The 24,452-nt window shown below is 39.6% G+C and overlaps 1 protein-coding gene across 2 annotated transcripts in view; it reads right to left on the reverse strand.

Annotated features, from left to right (window-relative positions):
* Positions 1–594: 594 nt before the first annotated feature.
* Positions 595–24,452, reverse strand: part of TMEM135 (transmembrane protein 135) — a 164,266-nt gene continuing 140,408 nt past the window's right edge. Inside the window, exons 7-16 of one of the 2 annotated variants that reach the window (XM_030476722.1) lie at positions 20,106–20,147; positions 18,235–18,381; positions 16,069–16,138; positions 10,733–10,900; positions 8,547–8,610; positions 7,844–7,920; positions 6,136–6,234; positions 4,556–4,623; positions 2,776–2,916; positions 1,056–2,212 (exon numbers count right to left, since the gene is read on the reverse strand). In XM_030476722.1, coding sequence (XP_030332582.1) covers positions 2,784–2,916; positions 4,556–4,623; positions 6,136–6,234; positions 7,844–7,920; positions 8,547–8,610; positions 10,733–10,900; positions 16,069–16,138; positions 18,235–18,381; positions 20,106–20,147 — 868 coding nt within the window. In that variant the 3' untranslated portion in view covers positions 1,056–2,212; positions 2,776–2,783. Of the gene's footprint in view, positions 2,917–4,555; positions 4,624–6,135; positions 6,235–7,843; positions 7,921–8,546; positions 8,611–10,732; positions 10,901–16,068; positions 16,139–18,234; positions 18,382–20,105; positions 20,148–24,452 lie in introns of both variants that reach the window. The other variant, XM_030476721.1, reaches the window with a different exon arrangement.

The following is a 24,452-nucleotide window of genomic DNA, read 5'->3' on the forward strand; positions in this document are numbered from 1 at the left end:
CCCCTGTGTCCAACCTGGCCTTGAACACTGCCAGGGATGGGGCAGCCACAGCTTCTCTGGGCACCCTGTGCCAGCGCCTTAGCACCCTCACAGGGAAGAATTTCTTCCTTATAGCCAGCCTAAATAGAAACGCTACAGGTTGACCCACCATTTCCCACAGAGCAAGTTTCCCCTCTGGATTCTTCTTTACAACATCAACTTCTACTTGCAAGCAGCTTGACGTGCTCAGGCAGCCATCCATCATACAATGAAACCCCCAAGGAGCTGTGCCACATCAGGTGGGAGGAATCACTGTTATTTCAGTCACGGGCAGAGCTGGAGCCATGCAGCTTTCCATGGCCTTCACCGCCAGCTTGGGGCTCCTCTGCTCAACATGACATAGCCTCCACCCATGCTGCATGACTACCCATGGAAGCACAGAGCTGGAGTTGTCCCTTTTGGCATTACCTCTTCACTTACACCGTGTTAGCACTATATTTTGCAACAAATCCATACAATTTAAATCCTCAGTCACATTCCTGGCATCCCTTCACCACCAAGTATGACTTCACTTATTACTCCAGAAGGCTTATTAACAACAACATAGACAAAAAGTCACATTTTCAAGCAGCAACTGTTTATTATTGGGAAAACCATTAGGACTTTATTTTCTTTTTCCTCTTACATATACTTGATCTGAATAAAAATAATTTATAACTTTTTAATTTCTCTTTATATTACATGAAAATAATTCGCTACAAGGACTGTGGATTTTGGAAGCAGGAAAACATAGACAAAACTGTAGTTTAGCTGCTGAGATGTAGTACTTGGATTTTTCTTACTTCGAATAGAGAAACAATCACAAGTCTCATTCCAGTGAAGAGAATGAATCCATCTATAAAATATCTTTAAGTTTGGGAATGGTACATAGTTACACTACAAAGTATTCATAATATAGTGTGTGAGTTCTAACATATTACCTAAAATATATAACTTCTCAGACTTTACAAGGTCAAATATTTCAGACCATATTCCAGTGGAAAAAACACTACAAACCTATTATGATCCTTTAAAAGTTCTTGTTGAATTAACTTTTTATTTCCTTTTGAGGAATTTTAATATAAGATTTCAAGCAATAAAATATTGCATACAAACTAGCTTGCAGACCTTTATTCACACTAACTTGGACAACTGCAAACAGCACGGATGAAGCACCTTTAGTACCAGCGATAAAGCATCACTGTTGCAGTAGCTGATGAAGAAGCAGGTTTTGTGCACAGACAGGTACAATTTTCATGACATTTCTACAAATCTGATAAAAATTACTGTATATTCAGTAATAAGAAAACTAGTGGGAATTAAAATATGCTTAAGGCTGTGTTACAAGACGAAGATTCTATTCATTAATCCAATTCATATCATCTCACAAAGACTCCCAATAAAATACTGATTTCTTGTTCTTTTTTCTTTTTAAAACACATGCAACCTACTGCAATTTCCATTCCCTGGCTTACCTGGTCTCTCTTCAGTTGAACGTGAATATAGTTCATCTTTTCCTTAAGCTCTAGGTAACGACCACCATTCAGCATCACCTGAATGAATTCTAATAAAAATGAGCCCCAAAAAGCAAAAATAAAGCAGCAATTAGCACGCCAAGGTCTCGCTTTAGAACGCAAACTCTTTATCTGCAGGAATACTCAGGGTAAAATTGAGATGGATTTTGTGTAGGTAGTTATTTGCACTGAGTACCCCATTAAATCGAGTGTAACTGTCCCAGTCGTGGCTGATGGCTCGATGGAAAACCACTTTTCACCAAGTACAAGATAAAAATACTATTAAAACAACCATCAAAACCATTCTCTGAGCCTAACCTCAGGGGGTCAGCTCTCTTTAAAAGAAACACTTGAAATGCTGGCTGGCGCTGCAGCTTGACAAACAACCCCATGCCATCTAAAGTGACAGTGTCGAGCCCTTTAAAAACAAACATTTAATTTCGGTGTATTTTGGGGGAGTTTTGTTTTGTTCTTGGCTTTTTTTAGGTCTGGAACTGCCGGCTGTTTCCAGCACCATCTCGGAGCCCAGAACGTTTCATTCCTTCCTCCACTGCTCGTGTCATTTTCCACTTGGCAGATCCCGACAGCCACACTCCCTGCTCCTCGCCGCGCAGCAGCCACCAGTACCGCCTTCCCACTTGCCTTCTCTGTTATCCGCATCACCAGTGGGATTCACAGCCCTGGAATGTGGTTTCTGTATTAACATGCATTTTCTTTTCCAAAGGAATCCCTTATTTTGCAGCCATAGCTGTGTAAAAATACTGCTGTTTTAAATAACCAGTGGGCAGTGACACAATTTAGAAATCCAAGGAGGCATTTTCACCTGACTGCAATAGTTGTAAGATCAGGTAAAATGCTGGACCTAAACTATGCCAAATTGTCTTCCTTTCTAAATTAAGAATTACTTTTAGTTTTACTAGTGTGAACTACAGAATTTTTTGAAGTTGTTATGTATAATTTATACTTTTACTTCTCTAAATATATTACTCATTTGTTTAATTCATTCAGGAATCTACCAGACTGCCAACCAACTACAGTAATCCAAAAATAGTTCCTGCTTATGGAAGGGGCTTAATCATTAAGCCACACTTTCCCGCAAAGCTTCAGTACTTCTGATTGGTAAAAAGCATTTCTCATTGAAATAATACTGAAGTGGAGCCCAAGCCCTCCTCCATATATACAACTGTTAAGTTAATTAACTTCTCAGGACAAAAAGCTGATCACATTCAACGACAAGATATACCACTGTGTTCAAGACAGCTCTAACGGTAGCTCTGGTGGTACAACGGTGTATCTTGGGTCAAGCTTAGGTGTGAAATCCTTGAAGTTCTTAGATGCTTCAGTACCAAATACATCTAAAACTTTCCTGTTCATGAGCGCAAACCTGAAAAAGAAGAGAAATGAAGACAGGAATGGATTATTCATTTGATTATTAAAAAGTAAAATTATTGTTGAAATGATTTTATTTCATGAAAGACAACCCAATCTTTATAGACAGGCCTGCACTATTTAGAAACTGCCAGTTTTTACTCTCAGGCAATAAAGATTAAAAAGAAACCACATTTGACACGTGTTTAGTAGTGCTTTGTGTAGATGTACTCATAGAACACACTTGTGAAAAAGTGGAGAATCCTATTCTACTTTTAACTCCACAAGCAAAGGTCAAAACATGCTGCTGTTCTCTCCCATGTCAGCAGAGCAAACTCTGGCCATGCCTGACCATGTCTGGGTAACAGTTTTATGGGTGTTACAATCTATTTCCATTTCTTTACATTCAAAACTGTAGAGTGAAAGACCCATGGAATGTCAAAAGAAATCACCTCTATGGAGTGTCAAAATTATTATTACAGGAATTTGTTTCAGATAAAAGAAATGAGCAGAACAGAATTTCTTTTCCCTCCTCTCTTTCAACTAAAGTAATCTTAAGATTAGCAAAAGAGGGAAAAATCTCCAATATTTCAATTTTTTCAATTTTTCAATATTTCATTTATTTCCAATAATTCCAAAAGAGGGAAAAAATGTCCAATATTGGACACATGCACTGATGTCAGCTCTGTATCATGTCTGTATGGCCTCAGAGGTTGCCTCCGAGCATGCCAAAAGGTGCCTACGATGTCTAGTAGTGTAGTGAGTCACCTCCTGTCCAGCTAAGAGGGTGCTGTGCCATGGGGAATGCAGGTTCAACATGCTGCAGGGACTGGCCTCTGATTTCACTTGTGTTTTTATAGTCTGGAGAGCCTACTGTCATGACAGATGTTACCTTTTATAATCCCATTCCTAACCCGATCTACACTGAGATTTGGAAGCCTTGTTTCTGATGTTTGCACTGATGCCTTACACATCAGTGTAATAGTGTACACTTCACTAAATTGTATTTTTAGAAATCAGCTACAGCAAAACCTATTTTAAAGGGTCGTCATTTTAGATCCCTGCAGCAAATAAAGAGGAAAAATACCCAGTAAGATATTACAGTGTAAAATTATGGTTATAATCAGTGGAAATTCTTCATTAGTTTCCCAAGAAAAAAGACTCCTTTCTGAATTTAAATAGATGGCCTATAAAAAAACCCTACTGAATCTCCAAAGTATCCTTAGGAAATACTCTGACATTTCTAGTAATGCTATTAAACATGTAGTAATACCTTGTTGGCAATCACTGCACAAACTGATTTCTTTAGCCTGTATAGTTGTTTACTGAATTCTTTGTATTCCACTGAAATCTGAAAGCATTCCACCCTCCAAGTGAACTAAAGGTAAAAAAGGCTTCAAGTAAAACCCTCATCTGCTAAATAGTCTTAACTAGATTTAAGTCTCTGCTCCTGTCATTAGACTAAACCCAGCAACGTCACTTCAGCAGCAAAGAACTTCCAGTGGCCTGGAAACCAGCTGAAAAGCAAAGTAAATACCCAGGAAATTAGCCCATATGTACTACTACAGCTCTGCTGTTGACAGCAAATGACATGGAAAGCTGAGTGTGATCAATGATGTGTTTGGACAAGCCATAACATACCCCTGACTACATACCTGCCCTTTGTTAGTCGTAAAAGAAACTTCCAGTACGAAGGTCTCAGGTTCTGAACTTCCATGACAGCCTGCAAGGAGAGAACTCTGTCAGAGCCTGCTGAGTGCCAGGGAAAAGCTTCAGCTGCTACAGAACGTTGCGAAACCCAGTGAAAGGATAGTTATGGAAATATATATATATATGTAAATTAATTTTTAAAACGTCATCTCCTAATTCATGGGCTGAAAGCAGCTGTGATCACCTGTCAATGGCCAGAACTACCAGCAGACAAGCAGCTCACAGCTGAATGCAACGCTCTCTATGGCCACCCCAGCACACTGATATTCCCACAAGACTACCTTTCAAAAGTGGTGGCAGATAACTTAGTTCTCATTGCAGAGAAAGCAGCAATAATCCTTATTATTCCTACACACACAATTTTGCACTTGTGGATGCCAAATTTACGTGCTATTTTATCCCACTCTGCATTTTGAGATCTACCATTTCTTATAGTCACCTTTATATTTTATGTTATATATCTTAAATAATGTTATATAACCAAAATCCCTGTCTTCTATTTCATTACTTTTCCAGGTCACTTGTGAATACAGTGAGTAACAAATGTCTCAGCACAGATCCCTTTGCTAATTTCCCCTTCCTTCCTCCCTCCTAAACCTAGCAATTTATTTCTATTCTTGGAGTCTTTTTCCAATCAGTTATTAAGTAATGAAAAACCCTTTCCTCTTTTCTCATATGAACATTATTTCTGTTAGCCTGATACGACAGTCCTTGCCAATAGCTATTTTGGAGATCTCAATGCTGCAGACCTTTAGGCACATCCCAAGCATTAAAATATCAGTTCTCTTTGATACTAGAATGAGAGATATTCCCTTTGGGAGCAATGAGGAGGAGGAGTGGCACTGTCCTGTTAAGCAGAAGAGACTGCTTTAGGGTCATTTTACATTATCTTTATTGAAGAGTACAAAAAATACATATAGTTATGGAGGTCCAGAAAACATGCAGTTGGATGTTTCAGCAGCAGGTCTAGAAATGGAGAGATGTAGTAGAATAGCAAAGTAATTTGGGTACCACTGAAAGGAGCTTTCCAGCTGATGCAGCTGATAAGAGGACTGAAGCTGAAGGCATGTAACTGACTTGGGAAGTGCAAAAGATGATAACTACAGCTTGTTTGAACAAAAAACTTCAGGTTTTCTTACTAACTTTGGCAGATTTTTTCAAATAGGCAATTTTAATTCAAGTTAACTGAAAGTGAAAACTTCTAGTTGATTAAAAAATTTATGGGTATAAAATATTACAATATATTATTTGTCTCCTTGACAAACTGTCCTTTCATATGCTTACGAAAGTCCCTGCATTTATGTTCATCCTCTGGGTCAATGCATTTTAAGATCCTTTCCAAAGGATTCAATGCTTTGTATAATGTATTCAGCTACAAGCATATTAGAAATCTGAGTCCTAGAAATGATCTTCCCACAGTGACACTCAAAAGCAGGAGCCCTGATTCACAGCATCTTGCTGGAATCACTGTAACTCTGTGCTCCTCGTTTCATTCAGCATTTGACTTAAAGAACGTCATACTTACTGCCTGAAAGCATATTGACGTGGAAATGGCATAGATGATGCTGTCTGCATGAGGAAAATAGGGAACCTTTCCTGCTTCAATGCCTTTGAAGTATATAGTCTGTAAAAACAGGCAAAAAAATGCTGAGTGAAGCAAAATAAAAGTAGCTTTTTACTTTGTATCATTTCAGAAAAACACGTCAACATTACTAACCTATGCTCCTAGATTTTTGTGTATGTCCATAAATGTGACATTGATTGAGATGGCTTATAGAGGTTACCCAAGATCAATAAAGTGAGAGGCTATTAATGCATAGAACAGGACCTGGCAACAGCTTTGGGTGTTAAAAAGGGTAGTACAGATCTTAGAGATAAAAAAGGGAATGTTTGCTGTGTTGAATTCTTCATTTTAAAAAAGCAAAAGAACAATGCAATAACTCTTCCAACAAAGTGAATATTCACTGTTCTTGAACAGCTTGAAATCACATACTTTACTTTCTGAGAAAACATGTAAAGTTTATTTTCCTGAGCACAGCTTGACCTTCCAAAGCAGCACACGCCTCTTCGGTCAGTTACCCTTGGCTTGCATAAGATGATAAAAGCAAGAAAGAACACACAGCACTTTTCTTATTTCACTGCAACCACAATGTTTCAAAGTCCAGAGAAAACCATCAGCATTATAAGATAATACTGTTGGTTTTTTTACAACTGGTGTTCTAAAAATCAATATGGATAACACAGATTTGTTTTTATATAACAACATGTGAACTACCTTCAGAGCTTCATCTAGGATTACCAGGAGCAAGAATAAACAGAGGATATCTTCCCTTTTTATGTTTAATTTTATGCTTCACAAGAATAAAGGTTCCTTCTTTTTATATTCTTTGAAATGAATTCTGCTCTGGTAGTGGAAGTGGATAAATATCACTAGGGCATGAGGCCCTTGAGGTCTGCAGGAGAAAACTTCGTGATTTGGGAATGATACATAATAGGAGAATGTTCCCAACTTATTCCAGTGGTGCTGTCAGGAAAAGAACCATGACTAAGTCCTGATTTTATGGAAAAAGCACAGTAAGACATCAGAAACTGGTTAGCAAAGTCTCATCAACAAACCCAAACTCTACAAACTTTATTCTTCCCTGGGCTCTTCATTTTAACAAGTTCATAGTCATAATTCAAGCCCGAAAAACAGTAATTAGAACGAAGTTCATTGCAAAGCTGGGAATTCAATCAGTTGAAGTACACTGACAACCAGCTCCAGCTATAGACTAAAACCTAAGCTATTTTGACTTATCTCAGATTGTTGAATGCCAAAATTAGGGAACAAAGGCAGGAAGTGAAGCTGTAGCTTTTGGCAATAAATCTGCAATTAAGGACTAGGTCTGATTTATGTTTCTGGCAGAATAGACATTCTTGGAACTTCCAGATTTAAAAAATCTGTAAAAGCTACAAAGCAAAGGGCTATCAGGAGATTAAAAAAATTCATGGAGAACATACATGGAGACCAGTGGATAAAGGACTTTTAAAATGAGTCACAGAAAAGAAAATAAGACAGGAATGAGACCACGGAATGGCACTGCCTCTTGGCACACACCTATTGAAACACACCACTGCCACACAGCTTTGTATTATACTGGAATTGTCCAACTAAGCCTGTGCAGGTCATTTTCTTTTTGTGCCTTGAAAAGATAGATGAAATAAAGAGCTCTGTTACAAGGGTAATATCTTACCTCTACTAATTTGGATGCCAGATACATAGAGATAGTAGTACTTTTGTAAAACATCATGGAAATTCCTGCTAGACACCCTGTAACAATAAGAAAAGTATTGTTAAGATTGTGATTTATGTTGCAGGATGTCAGCTGCACAAGGAGACACTGCATAAGATTGTTTTCTGTTGCTGCAACAAAGTTCAGTGATGTCCCTGTGCTGCCCCTCAAAATATGGATTTTGTCATTAAAAAGAGAGTTCTGAAACCCTGAAACAAAGCTGTAGCTCAGGGCTTAAATTTCCTCTCTCATCCCACAAAGAAGAGAGACCCTTGAGGTTCCAATATGTGATAGATGCACAAACAGCAGGGAAGGGCCTGCACCACACACAGATTTCATGGCAAAGGGTCCTTCTTTGGATCCGGTGGAGCCCATCCTTTCAAATGGGTCTTCTGTCACGTATGGAGGAGTCACTACTTGAACCTCACATCTCTACAGTTGGAAAATAAAGGACAAGTTTACATTTGTATATAGTCCTTGAAGCTGACCATAAACCCCACACCATTTGATTGAATTTGCCTTACAATTTTAGTTGCAGCTTTTTATTTGAAGCTACCTGAAACACGACACAACCTTGACATACACAGTTCTATTTTCATCATGGGAGTCTGAAAACGGAATGGCAGGACAGACAAGAGGCAATACAAACTTTTCATGGACTCACCAGCTACAAGTGCATGAAGCTCATCATCTAGGTTTCGTACCCAACGCAGGAAGCAACTAGTACCCTGGAGGTGAATAGAGAGCAGGATTAGCCCTAGTTATTTCTCTTTCATAACACACAGACTGGAGATACTCCTCTATAAGCTACTAATATAGCCCACAGTAAGAATGAAGAGTGTAATGTGAAAATACCCATAATCCACAGTACCTGAAATATTTCAGTGTTCTAATTAACAGTTTACCACTACCATTTCTTTCAAAATCAGAGAGCAGATCAATGCAATTTGAATACCAATCTAATTCCAAAGCTAATCTTGAATTCACATCATCTTTGTTTGCTGTAGTTGTCTGGACTTTCCCATGATAAAGTCTGTTTTCAACTACACACCAAACATCTTGAGGTTTTCCCATACATCTAATATATTCTAGAACTAGGAAAACACATTAATCTAAAAAGTTAGAACTGCATATGGCTAAAAGACACCACGAAATTGACACTAACCTGTTTGTTGACACAGACAACAATACACAGCTGCCCAGGCCAGAATGGATGCAAGTAATTGTGGCTCAGGCTGCATTAAAATGTATTTCATTTGGATGACTGAATGTTACCAAACGATCCAGATTGTTCCACATCTGACATATCCTTTGCATTGTTTTGTTCAACTGTTTTGGAAAGCCATACTTTGTCTCCAAATTTTACCCCTGGTAAATTTCTGTTTGCTTCTAAATGGTTCAAGATCTGCTCAGTAAAGCCCAATCCAATGCTGATGGCACAAGACAGAACATTACATAGTTCAGTATAACAACCCCCTGATGTCTACTTTGAGATATGTGTGTCAGCCTCTTAATCCATCTAATGTGTGCTCTTCATGGAATGAACGAATGATTTATGTCGGAAGGGATCTCTGGAGATCATCTGCTCCAGCCTGAAGCTGATCTAATTAGAGCAGGTAGCTCAGGAACCTGTCCAGTTGAGTTCTGAGCACCTCCAAGTATGGAGACTACACAGCTTCACTGGCCAACCTGTTCCTACTGTTGGCCAGCCTCACATGAAAATGTATTTTCTTACATTTCTTTGGAATCTCCTGTATTTCAGCTCCTATACTCTCCTTTACTTACTCTAAGTAAAGGTTAGAGCACATTACCCTTGTAAAATGAGTATCTATAGAACTAAATTACACTTTGCAACTGAAGCCTTTAAAAGACATCAAAATTATTGCAGCTTTCACAATTTAAGTATTTTCCTCTAAAGGAAAGGCTCTTTTCTTAAAGCTGGAGCAAAAATGTATTTTTCAAATAAACTCTGACCAGCCCATTTACACTTTGCCATCAGAGATTTTAAACTCTGTAACCTTACGAATTCTTGTCTCTCAACGTGACTGCAAGTCAAGTGAGATGCTGTTTTGCTTACAAATAACACTCGCTTTAATTTTCACTAAGTAATATTTACACAGAATAATACAGAATTATCTTAACTTTGCAGAGCCAGTAAAGTGGCAGTTGAAAAACAACATGTGTGATTAAGACTGTAAAAGTGCAAAAGCCACTTCAGCACTGCACTATTTAATATATTCTCCCTTAGGGTGTGTGCTTCGTCACATTCTCTCTTGGCATAAATAAACATCATCTGATTAATCCCAACAATGCTGTGTGAATGCCCATCAGTTTGCAATCTGTCATTTTATAATGGTGTAGAAGGGTACATTTCCAAGTGGTAAGTGCAATGTCTCCTCAGCTACATGTGATGCATGTTCTGCAATCTCCAGCTATTTAGCGTCAAGTAAGGATTCCAGATATTGGAGTCAAAACCAATCTGCAAACGGCTTCTCTGTGGCAACACTGCTGCTAGTGCAGTCACTACTTGTGTCTGCACTAAGATATTGTTATGGAACAGCAAGTCACTTTGAAATATGAATTCACTTTCTCTGAAGTACTCCCTATCTCCTGATCCTGATACCATGCTGCACAAACCATCTGGTTTATTCAGAAATGATAGAAAGAGCGCACAGAATGAAAGACTAGTTTTCTATTTGTGATTTGATTACTGCAATACTATAGAATTTGTTGCTGTAGAGCAAACACTACCAGTAATATTCAGTGGCTAGACTTTTTAGCTCTTTGTGATATTCTGAAAAGTGAATTAAAACCCATGGCATTTGCCATTTCTGTATGTTTTAAGCTTACTTTGTATATACTGACGAAAGATCCCAGAAAAGCTCCAAGCTGGAAGTTTTCCTTGTTGTAAAAGAGGGAAAGTAGCCGGGATGGTTGTGTAAACAGATGCCGGAAGGTGGATGGAATCCGAAGGCAACACTGGATCAGGTAACCGATGCTAAACATCCTAATGAAGCCCTAGAGAAAAGAAAGAAAGATTTTGTGGTTAGACACCACAAATTCAGGGAAAGGAAAAGCAGAAACATCTACAGAAGTACTTATTTTTGACTTTGAGCAGTTTAAAACCCACCCTGCAGACACTATGTAAAATGCATCCCCACCTTCAAACTCAAGATCAGGGGTTTTTCCCCCGATTCCCCTGTAAAATAGCAAAGGTAATAAAATCACAGTCAATTGACTCTCCTTTAATTTCAGTGAATATCTGAAAGGCCTCAAGGGACAAACTCTTTATTTCTCTTCTGCTCCAAAACTCTGTCCTTTGAAATAATCCTGATGACTTCATTTCCAGATTACCGACCAGCTTTTAACCACAACGGGTATAGAGAGGAAAGTAATGCAGTGGAAAAAAGGAGCACTTCTACAATCAGATGTCTGCAGAAAGCACCAAAGGAGGGAAAAGTCCACAAAAATAACTTTCAGAAAGTGTGAGAATTAGAGAGTGACCCTGGTGGCTTGGCAATGAGCACCAGTACAGTGCTCATGTACTTTCCCTCAATCAAACTGGAGCCTGAGTGATGCCTGTAGCAAGAGGAAGGGCAAAACTGGAAGGGAGATTATGTGCAGAGCTACTGAGAAAGGATAATGTGGGTTCCAATGAATTCTTCTTACTGCTGCACCTTGGATACAGATCTGCTTTTTTATACCGTGTCACAAAACCACACTGACTTTTTCTTTCCAAGTTCTTCTCCCCAGTTTCTTACAACTTCCTCCAAAGCTTCCTATCATTATTCTTACCCTATGGCTGAACTTCCCAAATCATTCTGAATTAAATCTGTTCTTTGGAAGATGCCTTATGTGAAAACTATGTACACTCACCATTGGCAAGTAAGGCAGGCACCCAATGCTCATGATTTCTGTAGTTCATTTTCTGGAAAATACTCAGGGACACTGAGACAATTCCAGTTACAGGGACAGCTGGCAAAGGGTTTGATCGAGCAACCTTTCAAACTCAGAAACTCAAAATATTTTTGCCCTCTACACAACTTTATAATGCATCACAGAGTTCATAAAATTTTATTGTGGTTAAACATCCAGTAATGAAATCCAATGATGCTGTAGCTATGAATGAGGAAGTTCCACTTCTCAGAAGTGCTGAACTGAAGGACTGAGGTTTAGTTTTGATGTGCACCAAATGCCAAGAAGTTATGCACAAAATCTTTCTATTTAGCTCATTACATCAAACAGGATCCGTATCATAGAATCATAGAATGGTTTGGGTTGGAAAGGACCTTAAGATTCACCAGGGATGGAGCATTCACAACTTCCTTGGGCAACCCATTCCAGTGCCTCACCACCCTCACTGTAAAGAACTTCTTCCTTTTATCTAATCTAAACTTCCCTTGTTGAAGTTTGAAGCCATTACTCCTTGTCCTACCACTACAGTCCCTAATGAGGAGTCCCTCTCCAGCATCCTTGTAGGCCTCCTTCAGACACTGGAAGCTGCTCTGAGGTCTCCGCGCAGCTTCTCTTCTCCAGGCTGAACAGCCCCAACTTTCTCAGCCTGTCTCCATACAGGAGGTGCTCCAGCCCCTGATCATCCTCGTGGCCTCCTCTGGACTTGCTCCAACAGCTCCATGTTCTTTCTATGTTGAGGACACGAGACCTGTACGCAGTACTCCAAGAGAGGTCTCACAAGAGCAGAGGGGCAGGATCACCTCCTTCGACCTGCTGGTCACGCTTCTTTTGATGCAGCCTTACAGGTGTTTTTCAGAGTCACAGAAAGTACTACATCTCATAATTAACACCAAATATTGTAACTTTTATGTTCCATAAGAAGACTTCAAGTAATAACAGAGGTAGAAAACAGCAGAGTATACACAGGACACTAATAAACATAAGTGAGGGAAAAAACCTGCTAAGAGCCATTTCAGCACAAAGATTTTGAGTTGGGACTCAGATCAGCCAGAAGCAGCAGCATGGTGAAACTACACATCTGCAAACCTCATTAAACAAACCTTCTGTTTTTTGAGAAAGTTAATAGTACACTCGAGATATTGGCAATAACTCAAATTCAGAAAAGCACGTGTGCATGTGAACAGAGTTCCATAACATACCAAACCTCAGTCAACCTGTTGTAATGTGTTAGGAATTAGTTAAGATATTTAAAATAAATCAGTAGCCCATGTTCCTTCAAGAGACAGAATGCAGAGACTACTATAACCAGAAAATAATCTCATATTCATCATCTTGGTCATCAGGTAAGCTGCGAGGATTATCTGGCATCAGCAGCAGCATCAGCAGAACAAATGGACAACTGGGCTACTACTGTTGGATAATGTCTCCTCCTTGTAATCAAGTGGAATCCAAAAGAGGAACAGTATCTTCTGAGTGCTTCTGGTAGCTCTTTTCAGACATTTATAAATCTGAAGCATTTTAAGTGTTTAAAATGTGAAGGGAAGTCTATAAAATCAGGTGGTAACATTACTAAATGTTACTTAATACTTATAATGAATTCTGCCAACTACCCAACATGCATTTAAATGTGAAGCAGGAGGAAAAGGGCAAGCAATGGCAATTAAAGTTCAGATGTGATAATGAGATGAGATGCTCAAGGGTAAGGGAAAATATAGCACGGAGGGGAAATTTTGGCAGTGAGCAGCTCATCAGATCATTATTAGATTGGAAAGTTCCCTTACAGATATGGAATTACAAAAACATGCTTGAGTCATGTCAGCTGACAGTTACTACTGATCAACTCCAGGAATGGCCATAGAAAGAACTGAAAATGCTTTAAGGATTTTGGATCTTTAAGAATGCAAATACATCAAAATGGAATTTTTTCTCTTATAATTTAATAATTCCCAGAAAAGGCAGGAAATTCAAAGATCTGGCTGCCTCTTCAGTGATATTTCCCTGATTATGCTATTGTAGTCAAGAATAATTTACACTAAAATGCTATATAAGACTGGCACAAGAATGAAGTATAGTTTAAAATCACAAGTGGCTTATCTAAAGAGAGAACAGCCTTATAAAAATGTCTTTCATAAATTTATTCTTAGTCAGATCAAGACCTAGTTCAGCTCCATTATCCGCTGGGTTTTCTTCTCCCCTCATCCCCTTCCAAGGGCTTAAGAAACATTGAAAAAATGATGCTGAATAAACCAGAGACTACTGAATATCCCCTTTTTTTCCCCTCCTGTTCTTTTCATCATTAACACATCTCTCCACTCACTTAAGAAAGGACACAGAGAGTACCGTGGGGCTGGTCTACTGTAATTTGACGAACTCACAACCTGAAATCAGATTTGGGTCTCTCAACTAGAGTAATTTAACAAGACTAATTCCTATTTCTCAGTCACCCTTCTGTTTTAAAGGCATTTCAAGCTCATTATATTCCATAGTGGTCAGACCACCTCTCTCTTTACTCACATGCACAATTATTCTTCCAGCAGATCATGACAGTTTTCCATGGAGAAAAGGCATCAGTTCCATTAGTAGTTGAACAAAAATTCTTACTTGTTTATTCTAACTGCACTTGTAAAATAATACAGTGTTATGAATGTACTTGGAGATTTGACTGCTCAGTGTGCAGCACAGAATGCATAAGGGTTTTGTGTGAGAGTAATAAAAAGCTCAGAAAGCAAGTCTGGGCTAACAGTAGTTAAGAGCTAATTACTGTAAAATAAACCTAAGTAATGAAAGACAGCACTTTATGTAAAAGTGCAGCAGACTGAAGTCATAGCAAAGCACCCATGGAAAAAGATGCACACTAGGAGATACTACCATCAGCAGAGATCTGGAAATGCAGCATGCCAACCCACAAAATCACTTCTTTGTTTTGAATATAATCACTGCAGTCTTGGACATTGATTGTGAAGGCCAGACACTGATGATACGGGGAAACACAGAGTACTGTGCAAATGAAGGCACAGGGAATGTTTGCTTCCCAGAGGATGCTGACCAAACACGAGCATTCAGGGAATGAGAGACAAAGCAGGCCAGGAAGCACTGAACAGCAAACTTAGTGGGCAAGGCACTGCACAAGCACAGAGCAAAGGAATGTCTGTGCCCCCAGAGATGTTATGTCTTGAATAAAAGAGCTCGGGAATGAAACATTATGTGGCTTGAGATAGTGGCGAGAGCTTGTAAAACTATTAACTTTAATCTGTTCTTTTAAACATGTCATAGCTACAGCAGAAAAATGACATATCTCTCCTGAGCTATTCATGAATGCTCTACTGCATATTCTCATCGTAACTCACCAGAACACTTAAGCACCATCTCAAATCCTACCAACTCCAGCACAACTTATATCCATGTTACACAGTGGTATGCTAATACACTGCACTGTAAAAAGAGTGTTAACACAATACAAAATGACGTTTTTAATCAACATACATGAATGAATGTTGTGCTAGGTCTCTCCTGATGCTAAACTTAAGCACAGTGCTTCTGAGATAACATTAGTTGTATGTAGAATTTTAACTTAAAGAAGTTATTTTTGAAAGTAATAGCTATCAAAAGCATCTGAAGATACTCAAATCCATTTTTGCTGACCCATATATAAAAACAGATAAATGATTAAGTGATGGAGATCTTTTGGAGTCTTACCAACTCCTAAAAGAGGCATTAGCAGTTGGTACCACCTGTGCCAACCCAGTGCTGGCCAAATTAAATGTCTATGCAGTATTCCTCTGGAAAAAAACATGCGCTGATTGCATTAATGATGGAGGGTGAATTATGCCACTGAACATGAACAGCTCTTCCTGGGAGCACCAACTGTGACCAATCTCTCATTACCCTGAGCCCTTAAAATAACGGAATGGAGGAGCGGGTGGGGGGCCGGGCAGCAGCTTGCCAGAGCAGCACATTCCTGGTGAGTGATTTTGGGTGGAGCCACAAGTGGGCTCAGCCCTCAAGTGCATCACCCAGTTAAAACGAGTTCCTCGCTTGCTAGCCCAAGTTTTCCCACACATTTGTATGTTATTCATTCACTACAGCTAATCTGAGAGCCCAGGAACTTTAACCCCACCACCACCCCGTCCCAAATTGAGAAAACCTGTTTTCAGGCTTGTCACATTTTCAATAGGAGAATGAGTAACAGGCTCCTTTCTCACTGTATGTATACGCTTTTTCTGACTAAAGACTTTGCCAGAGTTTGTCAATCTAACTTTTTCTGCACTTACTTTAATACAATACGAGATGCAATTATCTCCGTAGTGTTTACAGCATCTGTGCCTTGGGCCATGTTTGCACCTGCAAAGAGCACAATGAAACACATATTAACCCGTAGCTGTTTTCAGCATCATCAACAGGAGACTTCATAAATTTTTCTTGCCTAAAAATACATAAAGTGTTATTTTCCCACCACTCATTCTCCCCATTACCCACTGAAGGGCACTGTGAACTTTTATGATGCTATAAAAGGATAATAAAAACTAACAATACTTGAGTTGTACAGCAAGAAGTGTCTGCACTCTTACTTGGATCCAACCTCTTGCCATGCTACATATTAAATGCAAAATTAAAGAACAAATTTTCTGCTGTGATCAACATGGAGAAGTGATGTGACCCTTTACAGTTTGTCTCTGCTCCGTGTTTCTGGAAGGGTATTTGATATCTGCATCCTTATATCTTTCATTCCATTGTAAGGTTCACTGGAGGGCAACGCAGAACACAAAAACGCAGGGATACCCTGTGAGACTTCTCTCAATGACAAGCTTTCCACTTCTACACTATTTCTCCTACTATGTAGATTTTTATGTAGCCCTTACTTCAGACTGAGAATTTGACCTTGAGCATTTAAAAGAGACTGGCTTGGGATGGTGGGACACATGGATTGTACAGTTGTTAGCCCTGCATTATGTAGAATTACAAGAAGTAATGTCATACCAGGTCTGAACATTATATTTTGCTATAGCCAAGTATTTAAGTTTTAATGCAAAATAAATTACACAATTTATATACTGTGTCAAATATCTTGGAAGCTCTGAATCGTGTACTATAAAGTGTATTGGCCATAAATCATCTGTGAGGTCAGTTTATGCAGCAAAAATTGTAATGAGAATGTGATCAGGTTACAGGCATTTAGACTCAATTATACTGAAAAGAACCATATGGAAGAGAAACCTGGGAGAGCAGTAGGACTGAAATCTGAAAGTTTTCTCAATGTCTGAGTTGGGAATTGCAAAACCTTAAAGAAAAAATGCTCTTGTTCACCCACAGTCCCATGATCCTTTTATTTAATGAACAGTGGAGGAGCTATGAACTGTCTCTGGCAAATTGAATAAGAGGTATTTAAGACAAAATAGGTATAAGCAACTCAGCTAAAAGGATCTGCATAAGGCTGGAGCTGTCTTCCCCTTGCAGGTCTTTTGTTGCCTAAAACAGTTGTGCCTGAAAAGCGACTGCTGACCTCACTCCTGTTTTTCAATTAAACCCCACAGCAAACCATAGGAAGTCACCACATGATGCAGGTCACTTCATGCTTGTTCATCAGCTGAGCAAATAAGACAGCCACTACCTTGAGAACACAATGCACCTGAAAGACCTGTTTCTCTCCTGCATGTCATATGTTTTATGGTCATAAAACTGCTCATGGAGAGATCAATGGCAGTGAAGATTGACAGCTGTGGTATGAACAGACCCCAGGTTTTTTTCCATCTTCTCTGTAAATGAATGTCTCCTTGTGGTACCCAACATGCCTGAAGCTGACAAATCAAGCACAGCATGAGTACCTCACCTGAACATATTACACTGAAAAGCTATCTGATGTCATTTCTTCAAGCTCATACTAAAGGGCAGTAACTTGGATCCTGTAGACCAGGAGGGAACCTATCTTACCTAACTTCAGCTGTCCAGCTGTTGCTTTGCAATTCCTGACAGTGGAGGCAGGCCGCATGCTACCAATCCTGCTCTCACATAGTTCCCCTTATGCAATACAGGAGTGTAGCTCCCCAAAAAGATGATGTTACGGTCACTTACAGTGACCTAAGGTCTGCTGCTGTGCAATTTCCCCTCCTTAATATCACTATTAGCACCAGCAGAACCACCCCATGAGCTGGTTTTGCTGAAAACTGCAGAAAAAGCAACCACCACTCTGCAACTCAGAACTGACTGAATTTACTCTCCCTCATTAGACAATTTCACGTTGCAAGTCATTGCTATGACATAAATGTCTTAAATTTTGCTTTTATTAGAGTTTATCATTCGTCACTGCTAACTACCCAGTAACAATGAAATGCAAACCAAAAGCATTACAAAACATTATCAAACAGAATGTAACAAAACATTAAAGTGAGCTAAATAAAGAATGATTCATTTTGTTCTGTTTGTTGTTTTCTTTGACTCACACTTTGTCCATGAGCTTTTTTGTCAGAGTCAGAATGTTCATTGGCTGTGATGCTTTTTCACAGGGCTTTATCTTTCTATCTGTTTTTGAAAACGCTGCTTCAGGTGAGAATGAATGAGTGGGGATTTCTTCTTTCCCTACAATGAACCTGAAAGAAAAAAACAAAACAACCATTATACAAATAGCTCCAAGAAATACATAAAGTCCAGTTAAGTCTTGAAGTGTTTAAGACAAGCTTGAAGTTACCCACAGGTCTGCACCCTATACAGCTGCCAAACCTTGTATCTCTTTGCAAAGATCGCTCCACTGACACATATTTAAACTTCAGATAATGGTCACAATTGCCGCCAGGAATGTTTTAAAGCTAGGAACAAAAACATTACTGGGGAAATCCATCTCACATACAAAGGAAGAACGCTAAATAAGAAAATAAAAAGGGCACATGAAATACCTCAATTCTCTCCAGCAAAATGGGATTACATAAAGCCTGATAATTACTGTAATATTTTTATAAAATATCTGTTTTGTAAAATCTTCAGAATGTTTTTGCTCCCACTAAGAGCATCAGCTTTGCTTTGTTTGGCTTCATCTTCAGCCCTCTTTCTTCACCCAGAAGTTGATATTGTCAATATACCAGTTCACCTTAGGTGTAGAGTTACTGTGTATCAAGGGCAGCGGAGGACACCATACCAAGATGTTTCCAAACACTTTGCACTATAATGCAAGTTACACTGTGTTAGTCTTGCTGAGGGTGATGAAGGTATAAAAGCTTTGTCCTTCAGTATGTGACTGTGAACTGATGATTTCAGAAAGCTCAGTTTCTGCATGTTGCCATTGGATTGTTTTCATTTCTGGACTACAGACTGTATTACTTAATCACTGCACCTTCTATCAAATGTAGCTGTTTCATAGCTGTAAATGTTGTATTTCCCATTCCCAACATCAGCAAATCTGTCTTGTTTGACTTCAGCTCTTTTCTTCCAGTACCTAAAGAGGGCCGACAAGAAAGCTGCAGAAGGACTTTTTACAAGGCCGTGTAGGGACAGGACAAGGGGAATGGCTTTAACCTACCAGAGGGGAGATTTAGATTAGACATTAGGAAGAAATTCTTCCCTGTGAGGGTGCTGAGGCGCTGGCACAGGGTGCCCAGAGAAGCTGTGGCTGCCCCATCCCTGGCAGTGTTCAAGGCCAGGTTGGACACAGGGGCTTGGAGCAACCTGCTCTAGTGGAAGGTGTCCCTGCCCGTGGCAGGAGGTTGGAACTGGATGAGCTTTAAGGTCCATTTCAGCCTAAATCATTCTGTGATCTGAGTGGCAGATAGGCAGCAGAGTAAGGGAAAAACATGAATAACATGTCTTTTTACTTTTGACTCAAGCCACGAAGATGGGAGAACTTTGTATAACTACAACAGAGTAACACCAGAGGATTGTCTCAAAAAGTAAATTTTAGGAGAGCCTGGACCACAACAACAGACACAAGGTTTAGTGGCATGCTGAGGATCTCTCAAACAAATATGCTAGGAACCCATGTTTTATTCGGATGCTGATCACAGAACTACCTTTGTATTCATTAAACATTTTGTAAATGCAGCAAATAAACTCCAGGTCAAAATACAGCAGCCATTTGCTTCCAGGAGAGTATTGGGAATCCCAGTAATATTAACACTCCTTCAAAAACAAGCAACCATGTGTCTGCAATTCCTTTAATGATGGTCCCAAATATAAAGATTCTTCTCTTGCCAGAAAGAAATCCTCTGAGAGAGATTCTTCTCTTTCCTATTTCTCAAGAATACTCTTCTCACACAGCTGCCACCATGCATGATTCCTCCAAACCTTCACTTTTAAACTACGTACTCACAGTATCTTTACTTACTTTAGTGCAGAGTATGTAAATCCTTTCAAGCCATCTTTGCATCTGAAACATAAAAATAACAGGTTTTTCTATAACGGGCTGCTTGCAATACAAAGTGTTCTAGATTAAACATTGCATAGAAGGGCTGTGGACGAGCACTAGCTCTCATTAATGGAAAACACGACATCCGCAATAACTCTGTGGCTATCCCGGACTTCACAGTTGTCACCACAGCCTTGGGACATCTAGGAAACAAAGGGTACAGCATACAAATGTCAGTGCTTCTCTCTTTTAGCCCAATTGAGAGTGGAGACATTTTTAAAGGATGGTGACAGAACCACTGGGGTGACAGTGGAAGATTTCATACGACAAAGAATCACTGCTGTAATGGAAAAGAAGTCATGATGAGTTTTATGAAACAGAAATGTTACTGCAAGGAGAGAAAGGAGGGCTGGACCTCGATAAAATACCCACCCTCCTGTGGAGAGCTGCAGGGAATAGTTATTCTGACTTTGAGATAACTTGTTCTACTTTGCGCAGTGCTGATCTCTGCAGCTCGTTACTTTAAGAAGACTCTCAATCTCCAAGTCCCAGTTTTTCAATTATATAGTGGTTTATATAGTGGTTATTCTAATTCTGAGCATGATTTCATATATATATACTTCCTTACAGACTATATGGTTCCTTGTGTGAATAACGACCACAGTAAAGAGTCCGTAACTGGCTGCGAAAGATTTAGGTTATTGACTTTTTTTCTGCCCAGGATACACTGAAAGGAGCTGAAGCTTGATTCTTCCTGGAAGACTTCTCAATGTCATGTTGGTAGCAAAGCAAAGAGCAGATACTTGGGATTTTATCCCCTTTTCTTTTTATAGACTTGGTAAATACATCATGGTAAAAATGCTTTCCTGACACAATCCATAAAGCACAAATTAGTAACTTATCAACACCATCATTTCAAGAACACATCTATTCTATGAGAAGACAGGACAGAGGTTGCAAAGGATTCGTAAGTGGGAGTGGATGAACATAATGCTTTGTCTTCTGCCTGCTGAAACCACGCGGTCCCTGGAAAGCCCATGCCCATACCCTCCCGAGAGGCCCTGACACCATCTCCCAGAAGGCACCATGCGTGGTCAACACGTGCTAATGATGGCTGAATACACACAAACAGCAGAAAGAACACAATGAGATCAAAGATATTCAGAAATCAAGAAAGACTCACTCTGTCCTGGCAGGCAAGTGTGGCGCTGGCACTGGTTAAGATGTCACAGCATTAAAAGCTCCTGGGAAGGTCTTCCCAAGGATATGGCCTTCCACACGTATGTTTCCAAGGAGCTGGTTTTGTCACCATGTGCACAGTGCTCAATGACTATCAGGCAGTTTCACACAGCACCATGTAATTAATCCTAAAGAGTTTCTCTTTTAAAATGACCGCACCTGAAATATTGCTCATGTATATGATCCACGTGGGATTCAGGGTAAACACACGCACATAAAATTGCTCACTGTATTTTTAATTAATATAGAAGTCTGTAACCAAGGGTATGCAAACATTTTACTTCTTATGATTCTTTCCCTATGGAATTCAGAAACTGAAAATTATCATAACATTTTTACAGGAAGATAGACTGAAAGATGGATTGAAACAATTGGTGAGTGATGGACCGGAACAAATGAAATCAGCTTTGCCCATAGATCACAGTGAATGACTGGCACATACACCAGCTCTATCCACAGAACCACGGTCCAGCATCAGGAGTTTGATTTTAAACCTACAACTGACTGTAAGTTAACACCCTTTGAGTTAAGGGAGTTCAACACATTATGTCTGCAAGCTGACAGCTCAATAGGCCCTTTTCTTTCCAGTAAATTAGAACCATACACAAACTGAAATGTAAACGCGCATAGGAGTGTTTCTACAACAATACTGAAACAGAGAAGTAATTACAGTATGAGCTTAATGATGGTTTTACCTTAATCATTCCAATGCAACTGCACTTCTAGTTGCAAGTGTTCAATTATTGCTTTATCACACCACCAGATGTCCCTACCCAACTAGCGCTGGAACTGACCTGACCTGACTCATGCTCTCCTACAATTCATTTGCTTTAAACTGTTATTCAAAAGCCTTTCTTCCTGAACACGAAAATGAGAAGACATCTGAATGGCCTAAAGAGAAAACAGCACTCCAACCCCCTGCTCTTTACTCCCAGAAACATGAAAAAGATTTCTAATGCCTCTTCTAATTACAAGATTAAAGTCAATTCTGCGCAGTGAGTGTTTTGGAATTTTATCAGTTGTTCTTACTTATTTTATTAATTATTCTGTATAGTTATAGAGCTACAGCTATGAATCTCCTGCAACATGCACTGAAGTTAAACACATAGTTCGATATGTAAATAAGGCTAAATACACCATTCTGGTATTTTCCCATTAACTTCCTAATTTTTTAATTATAACACAGTACGAAAGTGCCATATAAATTCTTAAATAGAAGTCAATTCATGCTGCTTGCTGTCTACAATGTCTTGTGTAAAGCCATTATGCAAAACTAATGGGTATGTGGAAATACTGCATATTAAGGGTTTCAAAAATAGGAGTCCTTGAGAAACAATACTTTGGATCAAGAGCAATTTGTACTGTAACTTTCCCCTCTCTGACTTGGCAGTTTTGCTCTTAGAAATGAAGCAGCAAAACACGGACAAAACTAGAAATTGAATTTTTGGCTTTATATCATCAATACAGTATATTTAAAGGTTTCAAAATACTTGTCTAGAGATTGAAATTGCCTTATGTATTCACTCAGGGGGTACACAACAGTGACGGCAACAAAAAACCCCTCCACACCGAAACCACTTCTTTCGGGGGGGACACAACGGAACCCACGCAGGGACAGCACGGAGACGCCACATAGTCAGTGACTGGCCCCAACAGTGAGCGCTGAGGCACAATGTGAGCTGCACATGGCATGTTTCATGAACACCTGGCTGCTAATAACTGAACTAAGACTAATGATTTGCTTCATACAGCCACTAATTGGTAATAATAATGCCACCACTAATTGGTAATAATAACCTTTACTCAATGCTTCATTGCTCAAGGGGTGAAAAAGTCTGCACTCAGCTGCTGACCCCCGCGAGCTATTCAAGCTGCAAATGAGCACAGTAAAATGCATTACATGTGCCCAGCGCTGCAGATACCCCTGAGACAGAAGAAATCTCAACACTATATTATAAGCTTGGTTTTAGGGTTATTTAGGGCATTATTTAACCCAGAAGGTCTGAGATAAAGGGTGAGTTGTATGCCATTAGGGGTGCTCAACATAGCTCACCTCTACCACCATTCCCACCACTCTGAACGTCCCAGGGACCAAATCCCAAGCTGCAAGAAGGTGGCATGGTTTATTTGCCCAGCGAGCAACAATTTAAATGGCACATAATCTGGTTCTATTTTCCCATCAGAGAGGAATCTGTCCCTGGTACAAAGCCAGTGGCACCAGTGACTCAGCCAGTTGTCCCCACGGGGCACCGTGTACCTGATCCCACAGTAGAAATGCTCTGCTCTGCTCCAGTTTGGTTTTGGCCAGAGCCACAGTTGGAACTGGAGAAGGAGAAGAATCGAGGAGCCATAGCAATAAATTTGGGATCTCCAAATTCCCCTGCTGGGACAATTTTGGCTCATGAGCAAACAGGGTCAATTTTAATCGCACATATTTATAACTTAGGGCCAAATACATTTATTTTTTCATAAAGAAAACAGCAAAAGTGGAATAAAGCCAAGGCTTGATACTAACTATACTACAATAAGACACGAACAAACTCTATTTATGTTTGTGTATGTAAAGAGGTGCTGTACACGAGTTCACACTACTCTCCCTCCATGCTGTTCGAAGGAGAAGTTCCCACACTGAACTGTAAGGCTGGATGCCAGCAATTATGTTTTGGGCTTTCTTCTTAGTATGTCTTGTCATAACTCTCGTAAAGATTTTCTCCGTGACCAACTGATATACCCTGCACAAGAAGCCTTCTGAAGAAACAATTCACTTTTCCCCCCTGGAACTGGTAAGGAGAAAGCAGCTCCCTGCAACAACATGTGCCATGTTTAACAACATCTCATATTGCTTATGTTATCCTTCAGGGTAAGAGTAAATTAGAAACTCCTATATGCAGAGCTCTCATTATGGCCACGTGGGATAGAAACACTGCAAGCACAGGGCATGTGTTGGCACATTACTGCAGCACATCTGCCCGTAAAGACTGGCCGGGGGGGACCACGTTTCCGAGTCATGGTGTCTTGTTTTATGGAGAAGGGAGGATCAGAGTGATGAAATGTGACTGTGTCTGAACACGCCAGCTACATCCCTTG

The sequence above is a fragment of the Strigops habroptila genome, chromosome 2 (genome assembly GCF_004027225.2).
Source record: "Strigops habroptila isolate Jane chromosome 2, bStrHab1.2.pri, whole genome shotgun sequence".
NCBI lineage: Eukaryota > Metazoa > Chordata > Aves > Psittaciformes > Psittacidae > Strigops > Strigops habroptila.